General features: G+C 43.3%; 1 protein-coding gene and 1 long non-coding RNA gene across 2 annotated transcripts in view; one reads left to right on the forward strand and one right to left on the reverse strand.

The window, feature by feature from the left end:
* SNX18 (sorting nexin 18) overlaps nt 1-4,483 on the reverse strand; it is a 29,638-nt gene extending 25,155 nt beyond the window's left edge. Inside the window, exon 1 of the mRNA XM_007076657.2 lies at nt 2,791-4,483. Within this exon, the coding sequence (XP_007076719.2) occupies nt 2,791-4,411 (1,621 nt within the window). The 5' untranslated portion in view covers nt 4,412-4,483. The remainder of the gene's footprint in view (nt 1-2,790) is intronic.
* A 320-nt stretch (nt 4,484-4,803) lies between these two features.
* On the forward strand, nt 4,804-18,897 carry LOC102954142. The gene is made up of 3 exons (XR_444181.3): nt 4,804-5,111; nt 17,829-18,022; nt 18,732-18,897. It is a non-coding gene; the product is annotated as an uncharacterized LOC102954142 (long non-coding RNA).
* The last annotated feature ends 1,433 nt before the right edge of the window (nt 18,898-20,330 follow it).

Genomic DNA, 20,330 nt, shown 5'->3' on the forward strand with positions numbered 1-20,330 from the left:
TGCTTAAAGATTTTTATCATTTTTTTTCTTCTTTTGGTTCTCCTCTCAAAAGTTACAGTAAAATCTTTGATGTGATTATACTCTGAGACCTTAGAGGGGGAAAAAAGAAAACCAACCTGTAAACAAAGTCCCCAAGTGCTCAGACTAAAAAAGACTCATTCCAACAGCAACTGTGTAGTTAAGGGGGGGGGGGGGGGGGCGCGGTGGAGGAGAGGGTTGAGCTGCTTTTTACAGCCACAAGTTCTGAACATCCAGAACATGTTCAAAAAGCTTTAACATGACTTACGAAATTTGTCTCATCTGTATTCCTAAAAATTGCCAACACTAGCATCCTTGATACACAAGCATCCTTGATACACAAGCATCCTTGATAAAAACTGGTCGTAAGCAAATGCTTTTTAGCCTCCTGCATCGCACACTATAGCTTTAAATAGCAGTACATTCTAAAGACCTGCCACCTAGGGACACACATTCCCTGTACGTTACACACGAAGGCTACAGCAGAAACAAACTATACTTACTAATATTAACTGATTTTCTTTCTGAACTTCCTAAGGATTATGTTTAGTGCCCTTGAATCTGTTTAGACAACATAAAATGGTACTGGTTTTAATGAAAAAAGTTTCTCAAATCCCCAGAAATAGATTACAGTTTTAATTCTAGGATTTGAAAAAAGTAAACTATAGTTTGATAAACTACAAAAACTACTGCTGTAAACTCATAATAGACCTCAGAACAAATACCATACCTTTTCTAATAGTTTCAACAGCAGGGCGTTTGACAAGGCTGTGTGTGGTCTGAAGGACAGTAAAGCCAGTGAATGCCACCCTGTAGCAGCCAGTCACCTGCGTCCGCCTGCAGATGACTGTACCTGCCTCCACCCTTTCAACTATTTACCAACAATTTGCATAAACTCACAAAATATGTAAAAAGGCAGCATGGGTCCAGGTTGATATAACACAATGGTATTTAAATATAAGGTCTTGCACGAAAGGCTCAAAGAGTCAGTCCCACCAGCACCAGCCAGAAAGTCAAGGATTCACAGCAATTTACACACAAAAAAAGGCATAAGGAATATAGATGCAGGTCCAATATGGTTGTTCAAATAGCTACCTCAATCTTAGATTGCATTTACAAAATGTAAATTGCCAAGAAAGCTACTATTCTCTACCAAAATCAGTACTGCAGATGTTTCAGAATACTGCATTTTAGCAGGACCAAGGACAAATTCAAGGATTTGGAAGGATCCCCTCCTTGGTGGGTGAGAAGACTAGTCACACACTTGGAAGGCGGCGGAGGGAAGAACAGCACAGGGAAGGGAAGGAAGCAAGACTTCTGTCTCCAAAAGTGTAAAGGGCCAATATGTTGAGGAATAGAACAACTTTCTGTGGGTCTAGGGAACACAAAGACAAACAAGAGAGGCAAATTTTAGTTCAATGTAAGGAAGAATATGTCAAAGATCAGGGCTGTTCATAATTGGACTGGTGCACCTGGAAAGGCGGTAAGCACCTCCTTACTGAAGGCCAGACCTCACGACCCAAGGAGGTTTCCAACATCACAGGAAGTCAGATTAGGTAACTCCCTCCCCGCCACAAATGCCACACTGAACAGAAGATATTTACCCGCAAGACCACCTCCCTAACTCCCAACACCTCCCCATTTTCTCCAAGCTTGACGGTTCTAATTTATTTGCTAAGAAAATAATCTGCAAAGGTTAGTGCTTTAACAAAAATTAGGGACACTAACAACTAACAATAATGAAACAAGCTCTGAGAGTTGGGCAGCTAACTCACTGGGAAACCAGGAACACCGCCCTCAGACGTGATACTCAGATGCTGTGCATTCTTTGTAGTTTCCCTACATCGTTTTCCTAGATGATACTCTTTTACCTTCAGTCGGTTAATAGACTCTGAATTCAAAATGACTGAGTTTAAAGAGATTTTCGTAAAACTTCCTGAAATTAGGGGCACCTGGGTGGCTCAGTAGGTTAAATGTCCGACTTTGCCTCAGGTCATGATCTCATGGTTTCATGGGTTCGAGCCCCACATCGGGCTCTGTGTTGACAGCTCAGAGCCTGGAGCCTGCTTCGGATTCTGTGTCTCTGGCTCTGGGCTCTCTGTGCCCCTCCCCCACTCACACTCTGGCTCTCAACAATGACTAAATGTTAGAGAGAAAAAACTTCCTGAAATTAGAGTGAGGCTTTTTTTTAAACCTCATTCTACAAAGGTTGCAAGAAGCCTAGGCAAGACATTCTTAAACTGCCCCAGCTAGAACCCTCAGAGAATTGATTATAATTCCTCCGCCAAACTAGGGATTGAGAGGTGTGGAAGGAAGATACGGGGCTTACTTTATTTGCAGATATCCGTTCTTCCCCCATTATCTCCATGCTTCCTGAAACCCATCACTAAGTAAGTGACCCTGCAGTGTTCAAATGGATGCCTAACATGGTTTGGGTCCTCTTCTAATTCTACCCTAGGTACAAGATTACAGATCCCAGAAGCTCATTACCCAACCATTCAACTCGAAAATGATAGCACTGTCATAAAAAGTACTCTCAGAACTTTCTCTGAAGAGTACCCACTCCCTGTCTGGAATTTCTTTAAGGAGGCAGCTACCTGCCCACAATCCATCATACACTCAGAAAAACAGGCCAGCTGTCCACATCTCTTCTTGATTCCCAACCCATAGAACACCAGTCTGAAACAGAGACTGGTGTTTCTGTCCAAATCAGAGGCCCTTTCAGCCTCAACAACACATTCCAGACCATCTGCTCTAACGGCCAGGCTTTACCTTTCTGAACGTGGATGATGTCGGGGAAGTTGGCCAGGTGCCCCTGATACAGCGCTAACAGGTCCATGACGGGGTCCAGGTCCTGCCTGGGCTGCTCGGCAAAGAGCTCGCCGATGGCGTCGTAGGCATCTCCGGTGAAGGCGATGGCCTGGTTCAGGCCGGCGGAGAAGGCCTGCTGGTCCAGCTCAAAGGCCTGGCTGAGGCCGCGGAAGGACTGGCCCACCTTCTGATACTCCTTCTTGAAGCCCGTCACCTGCTTGCGGGCGAACTCGTTGGCCGTGTGGTTGAGCTGCAGCGCGCTGTCGTCCATCTTCTTGGTGAAGCACTTGAAGCCATCAATCTTGCTCTCCACCTCCTGCAGGTCGAGGGCGGCGGCGGGGGGCGTGCTCAGGGTCAGGAAGAAGTTGGCGCCCACCATCTCATCCTTCTCGGCCTTCCTCTTGCCCTGTTTCCAGGCCTTCTCATCCGTGCTGCTGGGGCACGTCAGGAAGTGCTGGAAGACGTCGCACTGCGCCAGCACCGGGTGGCTGGCCATGTGGTTCATCCACCAGATCAGGCCCTTCCTGCGCTTGGAGATGAAGTCCTCCTCAAAGCGGCCCGTGGCCTGCTTCTCAGGCAGGTGGGGCACCGAGATGACAGGGAACTTCTCCGCCAGACGCGCGTACAGCCAGTCGAAGTGCTTGTAGCGCCGGTGCACCGGCACCTGCGTGTGCGTGGGCACCAGCTTGTAGGAGATGTAGCTCTTCATGCCCTTGAACTTGGTCTGTTTGGTGGGGTCGTCGATGGTGCACTGGAAGGGGTAAGGGTTCTCCTGCCACTCTGGGCCGTAGGGCCCCAGCACCACGCACAGCTTGTCCCCGTCCTTCACGAAGCCCGATGCTTCGCCCAGCACGAAGGCCTCACCGCCCGACTTGACGAACGTGGAAAAGCGGTTGAGGTTGCGGCTTACAGTAGCCGAGCTCTTGGCCCCCGACGGGTGGTGCTGCGGAGGTGCCGGGCCGCCGCGGGAGCCCAGCGACAGGTCGGAGCGCGTAGACAGGCGGTAGCGGCCGGCCGCGCCGCCCGCGGACGACGAGCCGTCGAGGTCCGGGTACGCGCCGCTGCCCAGCGCGCCGGGCTCGTCGGCCACCGTGGAGCTGTCGTCCCACTCGTCGTCCCAGTCATCGTCGCTGCCCTGGCTGGCCTGGTAGCCGCCGCCGTAGAGCTGCTGAGGCGACGGCTGCAGGGCGCCCCCGCCGTACGGAAAGCCCGCAGCCGGCGGCTGGAAGGTGCTCGGCGGTGGCGCCTGCTGCGGTTGCAGCAGCGGCTGGAAGGCGTCGGGCGGCGGCTTGAAGGAGGCGGGCGGCGCGGCGGGCAGGGGCTCGAAGCCGCCGGGCGGCACGTTGGCGTAGCGAGCTGGAGCTCCCGGACCCCCGTCGCCCGCCGGGCCGGGCTCAGGGGCGCGGATCACCTGCACGTACGAGGCCGGGAAGAGGCCACGGTCGCCGCGGCTGTTGACCCCCTCGAGCCAGCCCTCGATGTCCTGTTCGCTGCACAGGCTCAGCACCTCGTGTTCCCGCAGCGAGATCTCGCCTGGGTTCTCCGACCTAAAGTCATACAGCGCCCGGGCGCGCAGCGCCATGGTCCCGGCGTCCCGGCGGGCGGCCGCCGACTCCCGGCGCCACGAGCCCGGGGCCGGCCGAAGGGACCCGCGGTGTCGCCCGCGCCCCGGCGCGCGAAGTGGAGGCCAAAAGATAGCGCGCAGCTCCGCGCCCCGGCCCGCCGGTCGCGCCCTCCGCGTCGCTCGGCTCGCAGCGCCGACTGCCGCGCTGGGCCGCCGCCGCCGCCGCCGGCCGGGGGCGGGGCCCGCGGCCTCCCACGTCCCCAGCTGCGCTAATCCACGGCCGAGAGCCGCGCGCCAGGCGAGAGCAAGCGATAGCCGAGCCGCCGCGCCTGCCGGCGGAGCCCACTCGGCGGCCGCCACTGCCCCCTTCAGGCGGGCCCTGAGTCGTGAGGCGCAGGGCGAAGATTTCCACTCAGAAAGAAGTGAATTGTCTGAGATGTTTAGGCTCTTAGGTAAAAAAAAAAAAAAAAACAAAAAAAAAAACCGTATCCTAGAAAGTAAATTAATATTTGCGTTCCTGACGAACGTTCCCACTCTGAGCGCTCAGTGAATGCTTCTAGAATAACTGAACCACACATCTAATAAAGGAGTTTCAGTGAATATTAGCGACGGCACTAAGAGGAAAACAAGATGCCTGTGCCGGGGGCTGTCCGCTCCCTTTCGTCTTCCACTCGCTGGAACCTTCTGGCAAGAAGGGGAGAAGAATGACAAGAGCAAAGTAAGGAAGGTGTTGTGCCTGACAAATGAAGAGGCTAAGGGTGGTGTGGGAAGAGAGGCATCAGGGCGGGAGAGTTTCCGGTAAAATACGTCTGCAGGGAGAGCTGGCATTTTGCATATGTCCCTTCTGCTCCCTGAGCCTCACGTAGTGCGGGGAATGAGAGTTTACACTTCCGAGTCAGGCTACTGGGTTCGAATTCGCTTTCTGACACTACCTAGTTTATGACCTTGAGCAAGTCACTCACTGAACCTCCCTCCCTCCTAAGTTGTTGTGGGGATTCGATAATCATGTAATCCCTACTTTACAGATGGGGAACATGAAACAGAGGGATTAATATATGGCGAGTACTATACATGGGGAGCACAGTCAGGTGTTTGTTGCTGCTGTTGCTAATGTTAACTGCTGTTTGGGAAAGCAAAAGCCCCGTTCTCCTTCATAAAGAGAATGGGGTCCTAAAACCACAATCCCAGGGCATAGCACCAGAAAGGACCCTCATGTTCACACCCCTACTCCTAATCTGAGATCAGCGACCATCTGTGTCCATTCATCTCTGTCTCACTGTATTTATATTATCTTTAAGATACGTAGATTCAAAAAAGAAAACTCACTTCCCGAGATACTAATCAGCTCCCATCTCCGAAGTTGCCTTGTTTCACATCTTCTTTTCCTTCAGTGTATAATTTGCCCCAAGTTTTTTCTTCTCATAGTCCCCTTTTATTAAGTCTAGCCTAATGATTCCTTTAAAGACACCTCTAACTGGGATTCAGCATTCATATGTCATTAATTTCAGCCTGTCCTCTGACCCTTTTCAAGCAAATCTGGGAAACGGGCCAGAAGAGTTTACAAGTATTGTGAGGAAGGGCTGTGGTATTCTAAGCATCTTGCGCAAAACCACCAACCCAGTATACCAGAAGTACTCCCACAGTGTTTATCCCTAATGCAAAAACCTTTATTCAATTCTGTAAGCAAATTCTGAATTACGACATTTTTAGTTGAAAACTCTGAGTTAGGATCCTTCTTGCAGTAAGCAAGAGAGGTCATTGAATTTCATCGTCAACAATGTATGTGGTCAGAAACATGAAGTCGACATTTACGGAACATCTACAATACAATTGATTTTGTTAACTGTGAGAAGCTAACCTACCATATTTAGGATAAGTATGTGTAATTTCACCCTTACCATTCATCTGGTAGTTACTTTTTTAGGTTAAAGCGTTCGCTAAAGTAACACGAAACTTGCAATGCTTCAGGTTTTGAGACAGAGAGACTAAAAATCTATGTCAGGTGTGAAAATTCCAGGACTTCGAGGTGATGGCTTTTAAAGACTGGTTGGGCTGCTCCTTAGAAACAGTAGTTGAGGAACTACTGGATGTCAGAGGTTGTTTGCAGTTCCAGAACAAACAAGCATTCCGTTGGCAGGAGTCCGATGGGAGGCCAGGCATCAGGCTTGGTGAAGGAGAGAAACGGGCTATCCATGGTGCCTGGCTCTGTGGCTCCTGGGTGACAGGAAAAGTTCCTTAGGGTCTTGGATATTTAGAAAATGTGCTCAAGTGTTAGAAAATTATAACTCTGCACTCAGGGAAGTAGATACAGCAACACATTTTTAAAAGAGTTCTCTGGAAAATGGAGACTATTCATAATTTAGTTGACACAATCATTTTTATAACCATCAACTGTTTCTATTTCCTTATGCGTTTGTAGAAACACATCATTCCGGGACACTAAATAGGTCCACACGACCGTATCTTCACACTTCTTCCTTTGGCCTGTGAGGCCTTATGTGGTGGCCTGGCCCTTGCTTCTCTTTCCATTCCTCTCTTCAACTAGAGTGAAACCACAGTGGTTTCTTTGCTATTTCTGGAACAAGCCAAGCACATTTGTGCCTCAGATTTATTTCTTTAGAGCAGTTTTAGGTTCATAGCAAAATTGAGCAGAAGGCACAAGAGATTTTCCATATAGCCCCTCCTCACTGTCAACATCGCCAATCAGAGAGGTGCATTGGTTTCCATCGATAAACCCACACTACCACACCTTTATCCCTCAAAGCCCATAGTTTACATTAGGATTCACTCTCGGTGTTGTATATTTTATGGGCTTGGACAAATGTATAATGACATGTATCTACATCTATGATTGTAGTAGCGTACAGAGTAGTTTCACTGCCCTAAAAATCCTCTGTGCTCTGCCTGTTCATCTCTGCTTCCCTCCTAACCCCTGGCAAACACTGATCCTTTTAATGTCTCCATGGTTTTGCCTTTTCCAGGGTGTTATATAGTTGGAATCATACAGTATGCAGCCTTTGTAGATGGGCTTCTTTCACTTGGTAATATGCATTTAAGCCTCCTCCATGTATTTTCCTAGCTTGATAGCTCATTTATTCTTAGCCCTAATAATATTCCATTGTCTGTATGTATCACAGTTTATTTATTATTTGTCTAACTGAACAATATCTTGGTTGTTCCTAGAATGGGGCAATTATGAATAAGCTGTTATAAACACTCCAGTGCAGGTTTTTGTGTGGATATAAGTTTTAAACTCCTTTGGGTAAATGTCAAGGAATACAATTACTGGATTGCACGGTAAGAGTATGTTTAGTTTTGTAAGGAACTGCCAACTTCCAAAGTGACTGTACCATTTTGCATCATCACCAGCAATGGATCAGAATGCCTTGTCAGCATTCGGTATTGTCAGTGTTCTGGATTTTGGCTATTCTGATAAGCGGGTAGTGGCACCTCATTTTAATTTGCATTTCCCTGATGACATATGATATAGGACATCTTATTTGCCATCCGTATATCTTTTTTATGATTAATTTTTTTAATTTTAGATAGAGTGTGTGTGTGTGAATGGGGGAGGGGAGCAGAGGGAGAGAGAGAGAGAGAGAGAGAGAGAGAGAGAGAGAGAATCTTAAACAGGTTCCACGTTCAGCACGGAACCAGATGCGGGGCTTGATCTCCCTACCATGAGATCACGACCTGAGCTAAAATCAAGAGTCAGTCACTAAACTGACTGAGCCACCCAGGTGTCCCTGTATGTCTTCCTCAGTGAGGTAGTCTGTTAAGATTTTTGGCCCATTTTTAAATTGAGTTGTTTGCTTCCTTATTATTGACTTTTAAGAATATTTTGTACATTTTGGAAAAAAAAGAAATTGTGTACATTTTGGAAAATAATCCTTTATCAGATGTCTTTTGTAAATATTGCTGTCAGTCTGTGACTTGTCTTCTCATTCTCTTGATGTTGTCTTTTACAAAGCAGAAGTTTTTAATTTTAATGTAGTCCAGCTTATCAATTATTTATTTCATGGATAGTGCTTTGGAATTATAACTAAAAAGTCATTGCCATACCCAACATCATTTAGGTTTTCTTGTTATCTTCTAGGAGTTTTATAGTTTTGCATTTCATATTGAAGTCTCTGATCCATTTTGAGTTAATTTTTGTGGAAGGTATAAGGTCTGTGTCTAGACTGATTGATTTTTGCATGCAGATGCCCAGCTGCTCCAGCACCATTTGTCAAAAAGACTATCTGTGCCTCTTTGTGTTGCCTTTCCTCCTTTGTCAAAGATCAGTTGACTATATTTGTGTGAATCTATTTCTGGGCTCTATATTCTGTCCCATTGATCCCTCTCTTTTTCCACCGGTACCACACTGTCTTGATTACTTCAGCGTTAGAGTTAAGACTTACAGGTGCCTGGGTGGCTCAGTCGGTTAAGCGTCCGGCTCTTGGTTTTGGCTCAGATCATGATCTCACATTTTGGAAGTTCAAGCCCCATATCAGGCTCCGAGCTGACAGTGTGGAGACTGCTTGGGATTCTCTCTCTCCCTCTCTTTCTGTCCCTCCCCTGCTCACTCTCTGTCTGTCTCAGAATGAATAAATTTTTTAAAAATTATAGAGTAAAACTTAAAATTGAGTAGTGTCAGCCCTCTTTGTTCTTCTACTTCAGTATTGTCTTGGCCATTCTGAGTCTCTTGCCTCTCCAGGTAAACTTTATAATCAGTTTGTTGATAGCTACAAAATAATGCTGGGATTTTGATTGGGATCACATTGAATCTACAGATCAAGTTGGAAGGAGCTGACATCTTGAATCTTCCTATCCAAATACTTGGAATATCTCTCCTTTTACTTAGTGCTTTGATTTCTTTCGTCAGAGTTTTGGTTTCTCCTCATATAGATCTTTCACATATTTTGTCAGATTTATACCGAAGTGTTTCATTTTCAGAGGGTGCTAAGGTGAGTGGTATTGTGCTTTTAATTCCACTTGTTCATTGCTAGTATGTGTAGGAAAACAATTGGCTTCTGTATATTAACTGTGCATCCTGCAACCTTGCTGTAATCACTTTTGAGCTCTAGGGGTGGGAGGAGGGTTTAGTTGATTCTCTTGGGGATTTCTACATAGCCAATCATGTCATCTGCACACAAAGAGAGTTTTATTTCTTCCCAATGTGTATGCCTTTTATTTCTTGGTTTTCTTTATTGCATTAGCTAGGACTTCCAATATAATGTCGAAAAGCATTGATTCCATTTCCTCTGCTTTCTTACATATCAGTTAAACTTCTTTTTTAGTAGTTGGCCTAGAGTTTGCAATACGCATTACAAGTATCCAAGTCTGCTTTCAGTTAACACTATACTGCTTCACAGGTAGTGTGAGTACCCTCTGATGACAAAATAATACAAATTCTTCTGGCCCCTTGTCGCATTGATATCATTTATTTTATGTATAAAATATGTATAAGCACACATAAGTGTGTGTGTGTATATATATACATATATACATATTTATTTATATCATTTATTTTATGTATGTATAAGCACACATAAGTGTGTGTGTATATATATACATACACACACACACACACATATATACACACTCATAAACATACATAGTTGAATAAAGCACTGCTGTTACTATTTTGAGCAGTTATTTGTTAGATCAATTAAGAAAAATAGGAGATTTTATTTTACCTTTACTTATTCCTTCTCCAGTGTTCTCCCTTTCTTTAAGTAGATCTGAGTTTCTAATCTATTAACCATTTTCCCTCTCCCTGAAGGACTCCTAACATTTCTTGCAAAGCAAATCTACTGGCAACAAATTCTTTCCATTTTTATTTGTCTAAGAAAGTCTTAATTTCTCATGGCACAGAATTCTAAATTGGTAGCTCTTTTTCTCAACACTTTACATATTTGACTCCACTCTCCTCTTCCTTGCATCGTTTCTGAGGAGAAGTGAGATATAGTTCTGATTTTTGCTCCTCTATAGGTAAGATATTTTTTCCTTTGATTTCTTTTAGGATTTTTTTCTTACTCTTTCATTTTCTGTAGTTTAAAATTATGTGCCTAGGCGTAGGGTTTTGTTTGTTTGTTTTTTTTTTTGGTATTTGTCTTGTCTGGTGTTCTTTGAACTTCCTGGATATATAGTTTGGTATCTGACATTAATTTGAAGAAATTCTCATTTGTTGTTTTAAATAATTCTTCTGTTTTCTTCTTTCTACTCTCCTGTTATTCCTATTACATGTATGTTACATTTTTTGTAGTTGTCCCAAAGTTCTTGGATATTCTATGCTGGTTATCTTTTTTTAGCCTTTTTTTTTTTTCCGTATACTTTTCAGTTTTGGAGGTTTCTATTGATATATCCTCAATCTCAGAGATTCTTTCCTCAGTCATGTCCATCTACTACAAGCCCATCGAAACATGCTTCATTTCTGTTACAGTGATCTCTAGCATTTCTTTTTGGGTCTTAGAATTTCCACCTCTCTGTTTACATTCCATTTATTCTTGCATGTTGTCTACTTTATTCATTAGAGCCCTTAGCATATTAATCACAGTTGCTTTAAATTCCTGATCTGGTAATTCCAACATCCCTGGCATATATGAATCTGGTTGTGATACTTGCTCTCTCTTCCAACTGTGTCTTTGGGGTTGGTTGGTTTGTTTGTTTTGTTGTTGTTTGTTTGACTTTATTTTTTGGCCTTTTAGTATGCCTTGTAATATTTTCCTCATAGCCAGGCATATTTTGCTAGGTAAGAGGAATTTTGGAAATAGGCCTTTTATTATGTGTGGTAAGGTACAGTGGGCAGGGAAGCATTTTATGGTGATTGTTGGGCCTTTAGTGAGCCTCTGCCTCTGGCCTGTGAACTTCACGTGTACTTTTCAGGGCTTTTTTTTTTTCTTTCCTCTTCCATTAAGTGGGACAGGGTGGTTAGAGTGTGCTGGAGTTGGAGATTTCCTTTCCTCTAGATCAGTTAGGCCCTACTAAAATCCCAGCAGGTTAGGCTCAGGTTAAATAGTTTCTCCTGAGGTCGCACCTTGTTAGAAGAACACAATGCTCTAGCATGTTTAAAAATGGTTTCTTTTCCCCTTCCCCTGCCAAAAGCAGTAGAGGATTTTTCTCCAGTATTCACTGTGAGGACCTGGTAGAGATCCAGGAGGTAAAACTCACAAAAATGTGGGGTCTCTCTAATGGCTGGGTCTCCCCGGAGTTTTTAACTCTGAGTTGTCCGCACGGGTCCTCCAGCAATTCATCAATTACAATTCAGATGTTCCCACCCCAACACTGTTTCCTACAGAGGCTTCTGCTCTGCCAAGGTGTGATTCTCTATATTCATCTGTTGGTCTCTCCAATATGGATGTAGTGGTTTGTGCTGCAACTTCATTTCTCTTATGAATCTAAGAATATTTGATTTTTTTCAGTTTGTTCATCTTTTTACTCCTCCTGAGAATGGAGTAACAACTTCTAAGCTTCTTACATGTCAGACCAGACACCAGAACTTGCCTCAGGTTTTGTACTTGATGTTTTTTGTTTGTTTGCTTGCTTTTTTTGTCTGGAATCTTCTTCCCCCTGAGATCCACCACGCTGCATTTTCACTTTATTCAGAATCAGTGTAGCTCCTCTATCCCTCCTTTCTTCTTCTGCCTTGGAGAACCCAGAAGTAAGGTGGAGACGGCCTAGGTCCCTGAGTCACCGACACCAATCAGACTTTATGAGAAGAGAAACCTTTGTTGGTTCAGCCACTGAGATTGCATGATTTGTTTATTGATGCAGCTGGCTTTAATTATCCTAACTAATACTTGCTCTCTCCCTTCCACCCCCCCACCATCATTCAGTGCTTCTTTTCTGTGTAGCACTTACTACCTACCATAAACACATCTATATAGTAATTGTCTCCCTTGTTGGAATGCAAACATTTTCAGAGCAGGAAGTTTGTCCCAGGCACTGACAATACGGCAATGAATAAAACAGACATGGTAGGCAATTAACAAATACTTCTTCAGTGACCTTCCTCCCTGGAGGTCAGCTCTTCTCAGTAACTCTTCATGTATCTGGGTCTGTTTGCCTCTGCCCCTCTGTGTCCAGCTATAAGGAAATGCTTCTAAGGCAATTAAATGACACTTCTCGTTACATTAGCAATCTTAAAGCTAACTCAACAATCCAGAACAATACTCCAGATTTTCTGAAATTGCTGGGAATTTCACCATTGGTTGATTTATGTTTGCATTTGGCTATTTGTATAGTATTACAAATTGCACTGTATTTATATTTACTTGAAAGTTTTTTGTATAATATACCAAGCATTATACAAATATATACATAGGATTTCATAAGAACTTTCACCTCTTAAAATCTTATTTCCTGCTGTATTTTCACTGCAACTCTTCCATGGACAGATCAGGTATTATCATCTCTAGTGTCACAGGGCAGGACCACAGGGCAGGAAATCCAACTGCAGAGGGAGCTCAGCTGAGATCACGTGGCTGGGAAGCAGGCCAGTGACTACTTAGCTGTCCTGAGAACTTTCATTGTCTGAGTCATAGGTCTGCCCCCTGCTGGCTCTGTAAAACTGTTATTATTAAAGAGTATTGGCTGCTTGCTGGAAGCTTTGTAGCTGAGAATTAATAGAAGGCCTGGATTCAAAGAAAGCGCCATGTCTGATAGGAAGGCTACTTACTGTACTTCTGTGTCTACTTGGTTTCACAAGGATTAAAACTCTTTGAGGACAGGGATTTTGTCTTCTTTGTGTAGTACTGTATGCCCAGCATAGTAAATCAAATAAATGTTAGGGGCACCTGGGTGGCTCAGTTGGTTAAGGGTCTGACTCTTGATTTTCACTCAGGTCACGATCTTATGGTCCATGAGATCTATCCCGGAGTTGGGTCCTGTGCTGGCAGCACAGAGCCTGGTTGGGATTCTCTCTCTCTCCCTTGCTCTCTACCCCTCCTCCACTCAGGCTCATGCCCTCTCTCTCTCTCCCTCTCTCTCCCAAAGTAAACATTAAAAAATGTTTTAAATCCAATAAATATTTGTCAACTGAATGAATAAATGAGTGAACAAATGAAACTTTCTCAACCTTAGTTTCTTAGTCTGAAAAATGGGAGTAAAAAAAATCACTTCATGTGATCTTAACTGGATTTAATGAAATAAGTCCATATTATGTTCATAAGTTCACACAATGCTCATGGTATAAAATTAATTTTAATATAATTTAAAGTATTGTCTAATGATTAAAATTAATTTATTAAATGGTGTGATTCATTGTTGAGGTGAGTTGGACATATTTTCACATTTGGATTTTATGATGTTCATTTATGTAGTGATATGTATAGCTGAGACTGTACCCCAAGTCTCTAAAAATTTATCTACTACTATTAAAGAAATCCCTCATTTTTCAATACTGGACCTCTTTCACAGAGCTCATTCCTACTCCAAAATCAGACTAAGGACCTGATCCAATATTCATTACTTGACAGCCCTCTTTATAAATTGTCCTCTTTCCTCAAATATGTTTCCTAGATTAACTCAGCTAGTGGCTAATGAGCATGTTCTTGTAGATCTTTTCTGTCCCCCTTTTGAATTGTGGCCTGTTTTTCTTCCCATCATCAATATATATGCAGTGTCATAGTTTGTAAGTCTGCTTTTCTTAATGTTTTATACCAGGAGTCACAAATTGCCAAGCCACTGCCTGAATATGCCCCACTGTTTAGTTTAAAATGTGGGGGACTTCTCACTCATTAAAAAATAGGGATTTCTGGCTCCTTTTGGAGAAAAAAGTCAGAAGATCTGGCTACACTGGGCCAGTACTTCTGCATAGCAGCTATAGCTTATCCCCTTTCGACATGGCTGTTATTGCTAATTCATCACAGTCCCCACTCTCTTTGCTGTCTCATACCCAGGACTGTCTCCCATCTCAGCCCCTATACACCTAGAAGAGTTTGTCCCTCACACATTTTCCAGAGTGAGAATGATCACCCCAGTGGCATCACCATGGATAATTCAGATCTCTGTCTGCCATAGCCCTCTTGTAAGCTCCATACTCATTTCCAAATATGTTCTGAACATTTCCTACAGAATATCTGCCAGTCTGTTCTTCCTTCTTTGCTAGCTTCCTTCCATCAAGCAAATAGGCACCAGGGTATAAAGAAGATCCTGCTTTATCCCTCATGGATCTGGTTGGTGAAATTGGCGCTCATGGAGACTACATGCTGTGTGCTATGATTAGGGTATATACAGGAAATTATGGAACTTAGCAGACCAGGGAGGTGGGGTAGTAGTCAGGGAAGGCTTTCTGAAGCAAATGGAAACTAATTTGATTAACTGAAGCTGAAGTGGGATGGGAGAAAGGTAGAGGATGACATTTTTTCCCAGGAGGGTTGACAGAAACCAGACACATAAGAGCCCATTCTGCCTCATTCATTTACTGTACCAATATTTGAGTGCTATGTGTGAGCCACTCACTGTGTTAGTGGTAACCAAGACTGAAATGGTCGCATGGAACTTAGACTTGAGAGGAGTCAGAAACCAAGTAGATGGAGGGCCATTGGCTGAGATGAGACATCCATGAGAGCCAGGGAAGATGAGAGCAGTTTTGGATGTTGAGTTTGAAGTGCCTGTGCCCTGATGGAAATGTCCTAGGCAGTTGCACAAAAGTCTGGAACCCAGAGAAAGATTGAGGCAGACATGGAGTTAGAAGTTAGTCCATAGGTGGTAATTGAGGGGCTGTGAAATAGAAAATTACCAGAGTGAAAGAGCATAGACATGAGATACGAACAATGAGCTGACAACAGATAGCCTCCCTCAGTCATTCCTTTTCCTCTGCAAGCCTGAGAAGGAAGGATCACATAGGTAAAAAGGAATGTAGGAAGGCGATGTATTAGAAAATAAGAGAAAAGCATTTCAAGGAAGAGAGGGAAAAAGTCATATCAGAAAAAAAAATGAAGACCATCCATTTGGATTTCACCAAAGAGATCATTCATCAGACTCCTAGTGTCCCAGCCCTGCTGGCTGACCCCAGATGTGCTGCCTCTTGTGTTTTTCCCTCTAATATTGTTAGCGTGCAGAGATGCTCCCACAGAGGAAACTTCAGTTGCCCCTGACTGCTACCGTTCCTTCATCTTCCACCTGTACCCTGAATTTAGCCCCCCTTCATCCATTCTACTACCACCCAAGTTTCAGCTGCATTTCTTACTGTAATGGATTGTTGCAAACGTCCTCTGAAATGCTCTGGTATTACTATTCACTTTAGCCATACTAGCTTTCCCATCATTTCCTCAACAGGCTACATGTGCATCGAGATTTGGGCCTTTCACATAGGCTCTTTCCTCTGCCTGGAGTACCCACTTTTCTTCCTGTTTGGGCAAAACTAGTCATCCTTCAAACTCCTGTTCCTCTTCTCCCAAGAAGCTTCTCCTGGCAGAATAACTTATCCCTTCCCTTGAGTTCACAGAGCATTCTGTTCATACCTGTTTTGTGGCATCTGTACCAGTGTGTTACTTATTCATTACCAATCTGTCCATCTGCCCCATTTACATGAGTTTCAGGGTGAGCACTCCAAGAGTTTGAGGTGGTGGTTTTCACAGACTGGCATTATCCTGGGTTCATAACTATTTCCCTGTGGCTGTCCTAATGGCAGGAATACAGGAGATACTCAAATATTTCATGTTGGAAGTAATAAGATGTGTAGTAGCTGTAGGAAATATAAACATGAACAGTAGCCAACTTTAGGAGAAGAATTGAAGGATGTGTTTCCAGATAAACATGGTAATTTTTAGTTCCTAGATGTGGCAGTGGAAAGAATCTGCTGGGGTTTTTTTCCTTTAGTTAAAAAAAAAAAAAGTCATTTGTAAAGTTAAAATGTAGGAGATTAGGAAGAGGGGCGGGAAGGGAAGCATTCTGTTACTCCAGGGAAAGAACCTAGTGCTCTGAGAGAACCCTTACTTCCCTTATTGCTGATAATGCTGGCTCTCTCTGCAGCCTCTCTCTGTGCCTGTCTTTCTCTGATTAATTCTAATGAGACCTTTATCTCATTAACATATCAGAACTCCATTCATTCACCATGCCTGGAGGTCAGAGATTACAGCAGAATCTAAAATTCAAAGAAGTGGGGGCACCTGGGTGGCTCCATCAGTTAAGCCTCCAACGTAGGCTCCGGTCATGATCTCAAGGTTCTCAAGCCCCGCGTTGGGCTCTGTGCCGAAAGCTTTCAGAGCCTGGAGCCTGTTTCTGATTCTGTGTTTCCCTCACTCTCTGCCCCTCCCCTTCCCTCTCTCTCAAAAATGAATAAAAATATTTTAAAAATAAGTCATTAAAAATAAAATAAAATTCAAAGAAGTAAATCAACAAGCAAACCTAAAAGAATAACAAAAAAAACCTAAGTGAAATTTTACTAAATACTGATTTTCACAATATAGTGACAACTCCTCAAAGACACCTATCAAAACATACTAGTGTCTAAGACAGGGAGTGACTTGGAAGAGAAACAATATGTACATAATAGAACATTTATCACACTAAGAACTTAATCAACATAGCAATTTAGGAGAGTATTGCTAATTACAAATTAGATTTCTGTAAGGATAATCTAGCAATCTAATCTACATGGGCTGGGTAGAAAGCAGACCTATTATTTAAACATGAGAGAGGGGTACCTGGGTGACTCAGTGGGTTAGGTGTCCAATTCTTTTTTTTTTTTTAATTTTTTAATGTTTATTTATTTTTGAGAGAGAGAGAATATGGGAGAGGAGCAGAGAGAGAGGGTGGCACAGAATCTGAAGCAGGCTCCAGGCTCTGAGCTGTCAGAACAGAGCCCAATGCGGGGCTCAAACCCACGAACCGTGAGACCATGACCCGAGCCGAAGGTGGATGCCCAACCGACTAAGCCACCCAGGTACCCCAGATGTCCAACTCTTAATTTCCTATCAGGTCATGATCTAACTGTTCGGTTCGTGAGCTCAAGACCTGTGTGGGGCTCTGAGCTGACAGCATGGAGCCTGCTTGGGATTCTCTCTCTCCCTCTCTCCCTCTACCCCCACCCCACTTGTACACACTCTCTCAAAAATAAATAAACATTAAAAAAGTAAACATAAGAGATCGATGCTTTAATATGAGCTATAGATAACATTTTAAGTAAGAAGTCATCAATTCAAATGCCTGCATGGGACAGGCAAGTCATGTAAACAGGCCTAGTGGAGGGGTCCGGAGGGGTCCAGAGGGGTGGGGAGTCAGGGGCCTGTAGTGACCTGAGGAGAGTGCACCTCATCTAAAGAGGACAAAGACTGGGCCCCTGCCCCTTGGTGACATGCCAGAATACAGGCCCTATATTACCATATGGCTTGATTTTTCTAAGAAACAACTAATCTTCATTTGTATGTAAAAATGTCCTGATTTTTAAAATATTGTGTGAGTCAAATGACATGTGTCTGAAGGCAACATTTGCACTATTGGCTTCCAGTTTGCAACACTGATTTTGAAAGTCCAAGTTACTTCTTATCTGCCTTAATCCTTGCTGGAGAAAACAACTGAGCCCTGAGAAGTGATGCTGCGTTGCATGAACTGTATTTCTCCTGGAAATGCTTTAAGATCTTCAAGGAGGTCAGACCACAGCACAACGGACATCTGGAGGAGAAATGCCCATTTCCATTCAAGGTAGTATAATTGATTTTCCCCAGAGAAGCTTTGGACCAGCTCCTCCTTTGGAGAAAAACTCTGCTCCCTTAAAATGACAAATGTCATTTAAATGTCCCCTGTCATAATAAGAGAAGGCAGGCTGCTTAGCACTAAAGATTTTCCCCATCCCATTCTATGCATATTGACCCAGCTGAGAGAACATGTTTATAAAAATCGGTGGGGGGGGGGGAGGGTGTAGCAGAATGGATCAGATGGCTTTTCAGTGGCAGAGACAATATTGACATCAACAAATTTGCTTAAAGATCTATAGAGCCACTAAATGCCATTATGTCTAACCTGACTCAGAACTACACCTAGAGAAGAATTTTAAAAGGAAAAAGCATATATTAGATTCATTTAATCTAGGGTACTACACACGTACACTTACTTCAAAGATACTGGTTTTATAGCGGATAAATAAAAAAAAAATAAGATTCAGGTAAATAAAATATTTTAAGTGAACAAGGACAGTTTTCTTTTTAGGAAATCTTGTGAGTGAATTCTATAGGAAAGAGTCCTTTTAATATATGAAATAGGATATGTAGAGGGTCTTTATAAATTTATATTCATATATAAATTTATACAAATTCTATAAATTCATGTTTCTATATTAAATATCTGGAGATGAGTCTGGTGGCTAAATCAGACATGCAGAAAAATTGCCAACCTGAAATATTTTTTTAAACAGCATTGTTATCCTGGGAAGCACATAAGAGGCTTAAGCTTCATGCCTTGATGCAACGAGGCAGGACGGGTTGGGAGCCGGCAGAAGACATAACACCGTGTCATTTCTGTGTCTAGAAGGAAAGGATATTTGCACTGCCAGGTGGACTATTAAAGCTGAACTCTCAGGAGCAAGAGACTAGCCCCAGTGAGCTAGTCAGGCTTTCCTGTACCCCAGCGGACTCTCAGGGGACCCAGCTTCAATGGTAAGCCAAACTCCTACTGGGAGGAAAAGGGGGGCACAGACCTGCCTAACTAAACTGCAGTTTTTCTTTGTAGAGGAATCCAAAGAATTCCTGTTTGTGCATTGCCTGTTTGTGCTGTTTATTGAAATCTGGGCTTCTATAAATTTTAAGCCAAGGGGATCAGCGAATTGAAGTGTGGTCTGGATCTGAAGTTTTTTAAGTGTCTTGGAGGAGCTGCTTGCTGGGGGGAGCACTGAGAAGGGCAACTCAGGCACAGCATTTGTCCTTCATTCAACCCTCAACTGGTTCTAATGAGAACCTATGATAGAAAAGAATCTCCATCTCTGGCTCCGACTGGTCTATAAATACTTTTCTGGTCTTCATGGAGGGGCAAGGTATAGGGAGAGAAGAAAGTTGCAATAATACCAACCTTAGCGGTTAGTATGACTTGACTGAAAATTTTCAGGATATTTCTGTTGATTTTTTTCCCTGTGTTCAGAGAGTCTTAAGAACTGGCCACGCTTAGTTCACCAACAATTTAACAAATATTTCTTGATCACTTAAATGTGCCTGTACCAGAGATAAAAATATTAATAAATCATAGAAGCCTATGGGGATGGGGACAAGGAGAGTTGATGTGGAGAGAAATAGACACAAACAGATCATTTGATCATTTCAGTACAGTGTGTTAGTCAAATGCACATATGTGTAGATATATATGCAAGTGCATATGTTAATCTAGACAAATATATATGTGTATACTTATATGTGTGTGTGTGTGTGTGTGTGTATACATATAAAATACCAGGTGCTGATTTTATGTAAGTCACTGTGTTAGTTATATTACAAACATTATCATACTTAATATTCACTCAGAAAGGTTGTTTTGAGAATTGTCATTCCCAAATTATAAAGGAGGAGAATGATTTTCCCAAGGTCAAAAAGCTGGTAAGTGCAGGTCGGCCTGGTGCCAAGTCTCGGTTTCTGGCCACCACTCTGGGCTTCCTCTCATCTGAAGGAGACAGAAGAGTAGAGGTGATGGCTGAGGTTTTGTTTTTTCTTTTGTTTTTGTTGTATGTCTTTTGCATAGGTATCAAATTCATAGGACTCAAAACTGAACAACATAGAGTATACAGTATGTCTTGCTCCCATACCGACTCTCCCATAGTCTCTACTCCCAACCCTCTTCACTATCCCTATCCAAAAACAAAAACTTTTGTAGTACCTTGCTGTTATTCAAGAGTTCCCTTACACAAACATGTTTATCCCTCCTCCTTCATTACACAGATAGGCACACTATACACATTGCTCTGCCCCTTGTTTTTTAAATTTAATGATGTATCTTAGAACTACTTCCGTGTCAGAGTTTAGTATCCTCA

This window comes from Panthera tigris, chromosome A1 (assembly GCF_018350195.1).
Source record: "Panthera tigris isolate Pti1 chromosome A1, P.tigris_Pti1_mat1.1, whole genome shotgun sequence".
In the NCBI taxonomy this organism is placed as follows: Eukaryota; Metazoa; Chordata; class Mammalia; order Carnivora; family Felidae; genus Panthera; species Panthera tigris.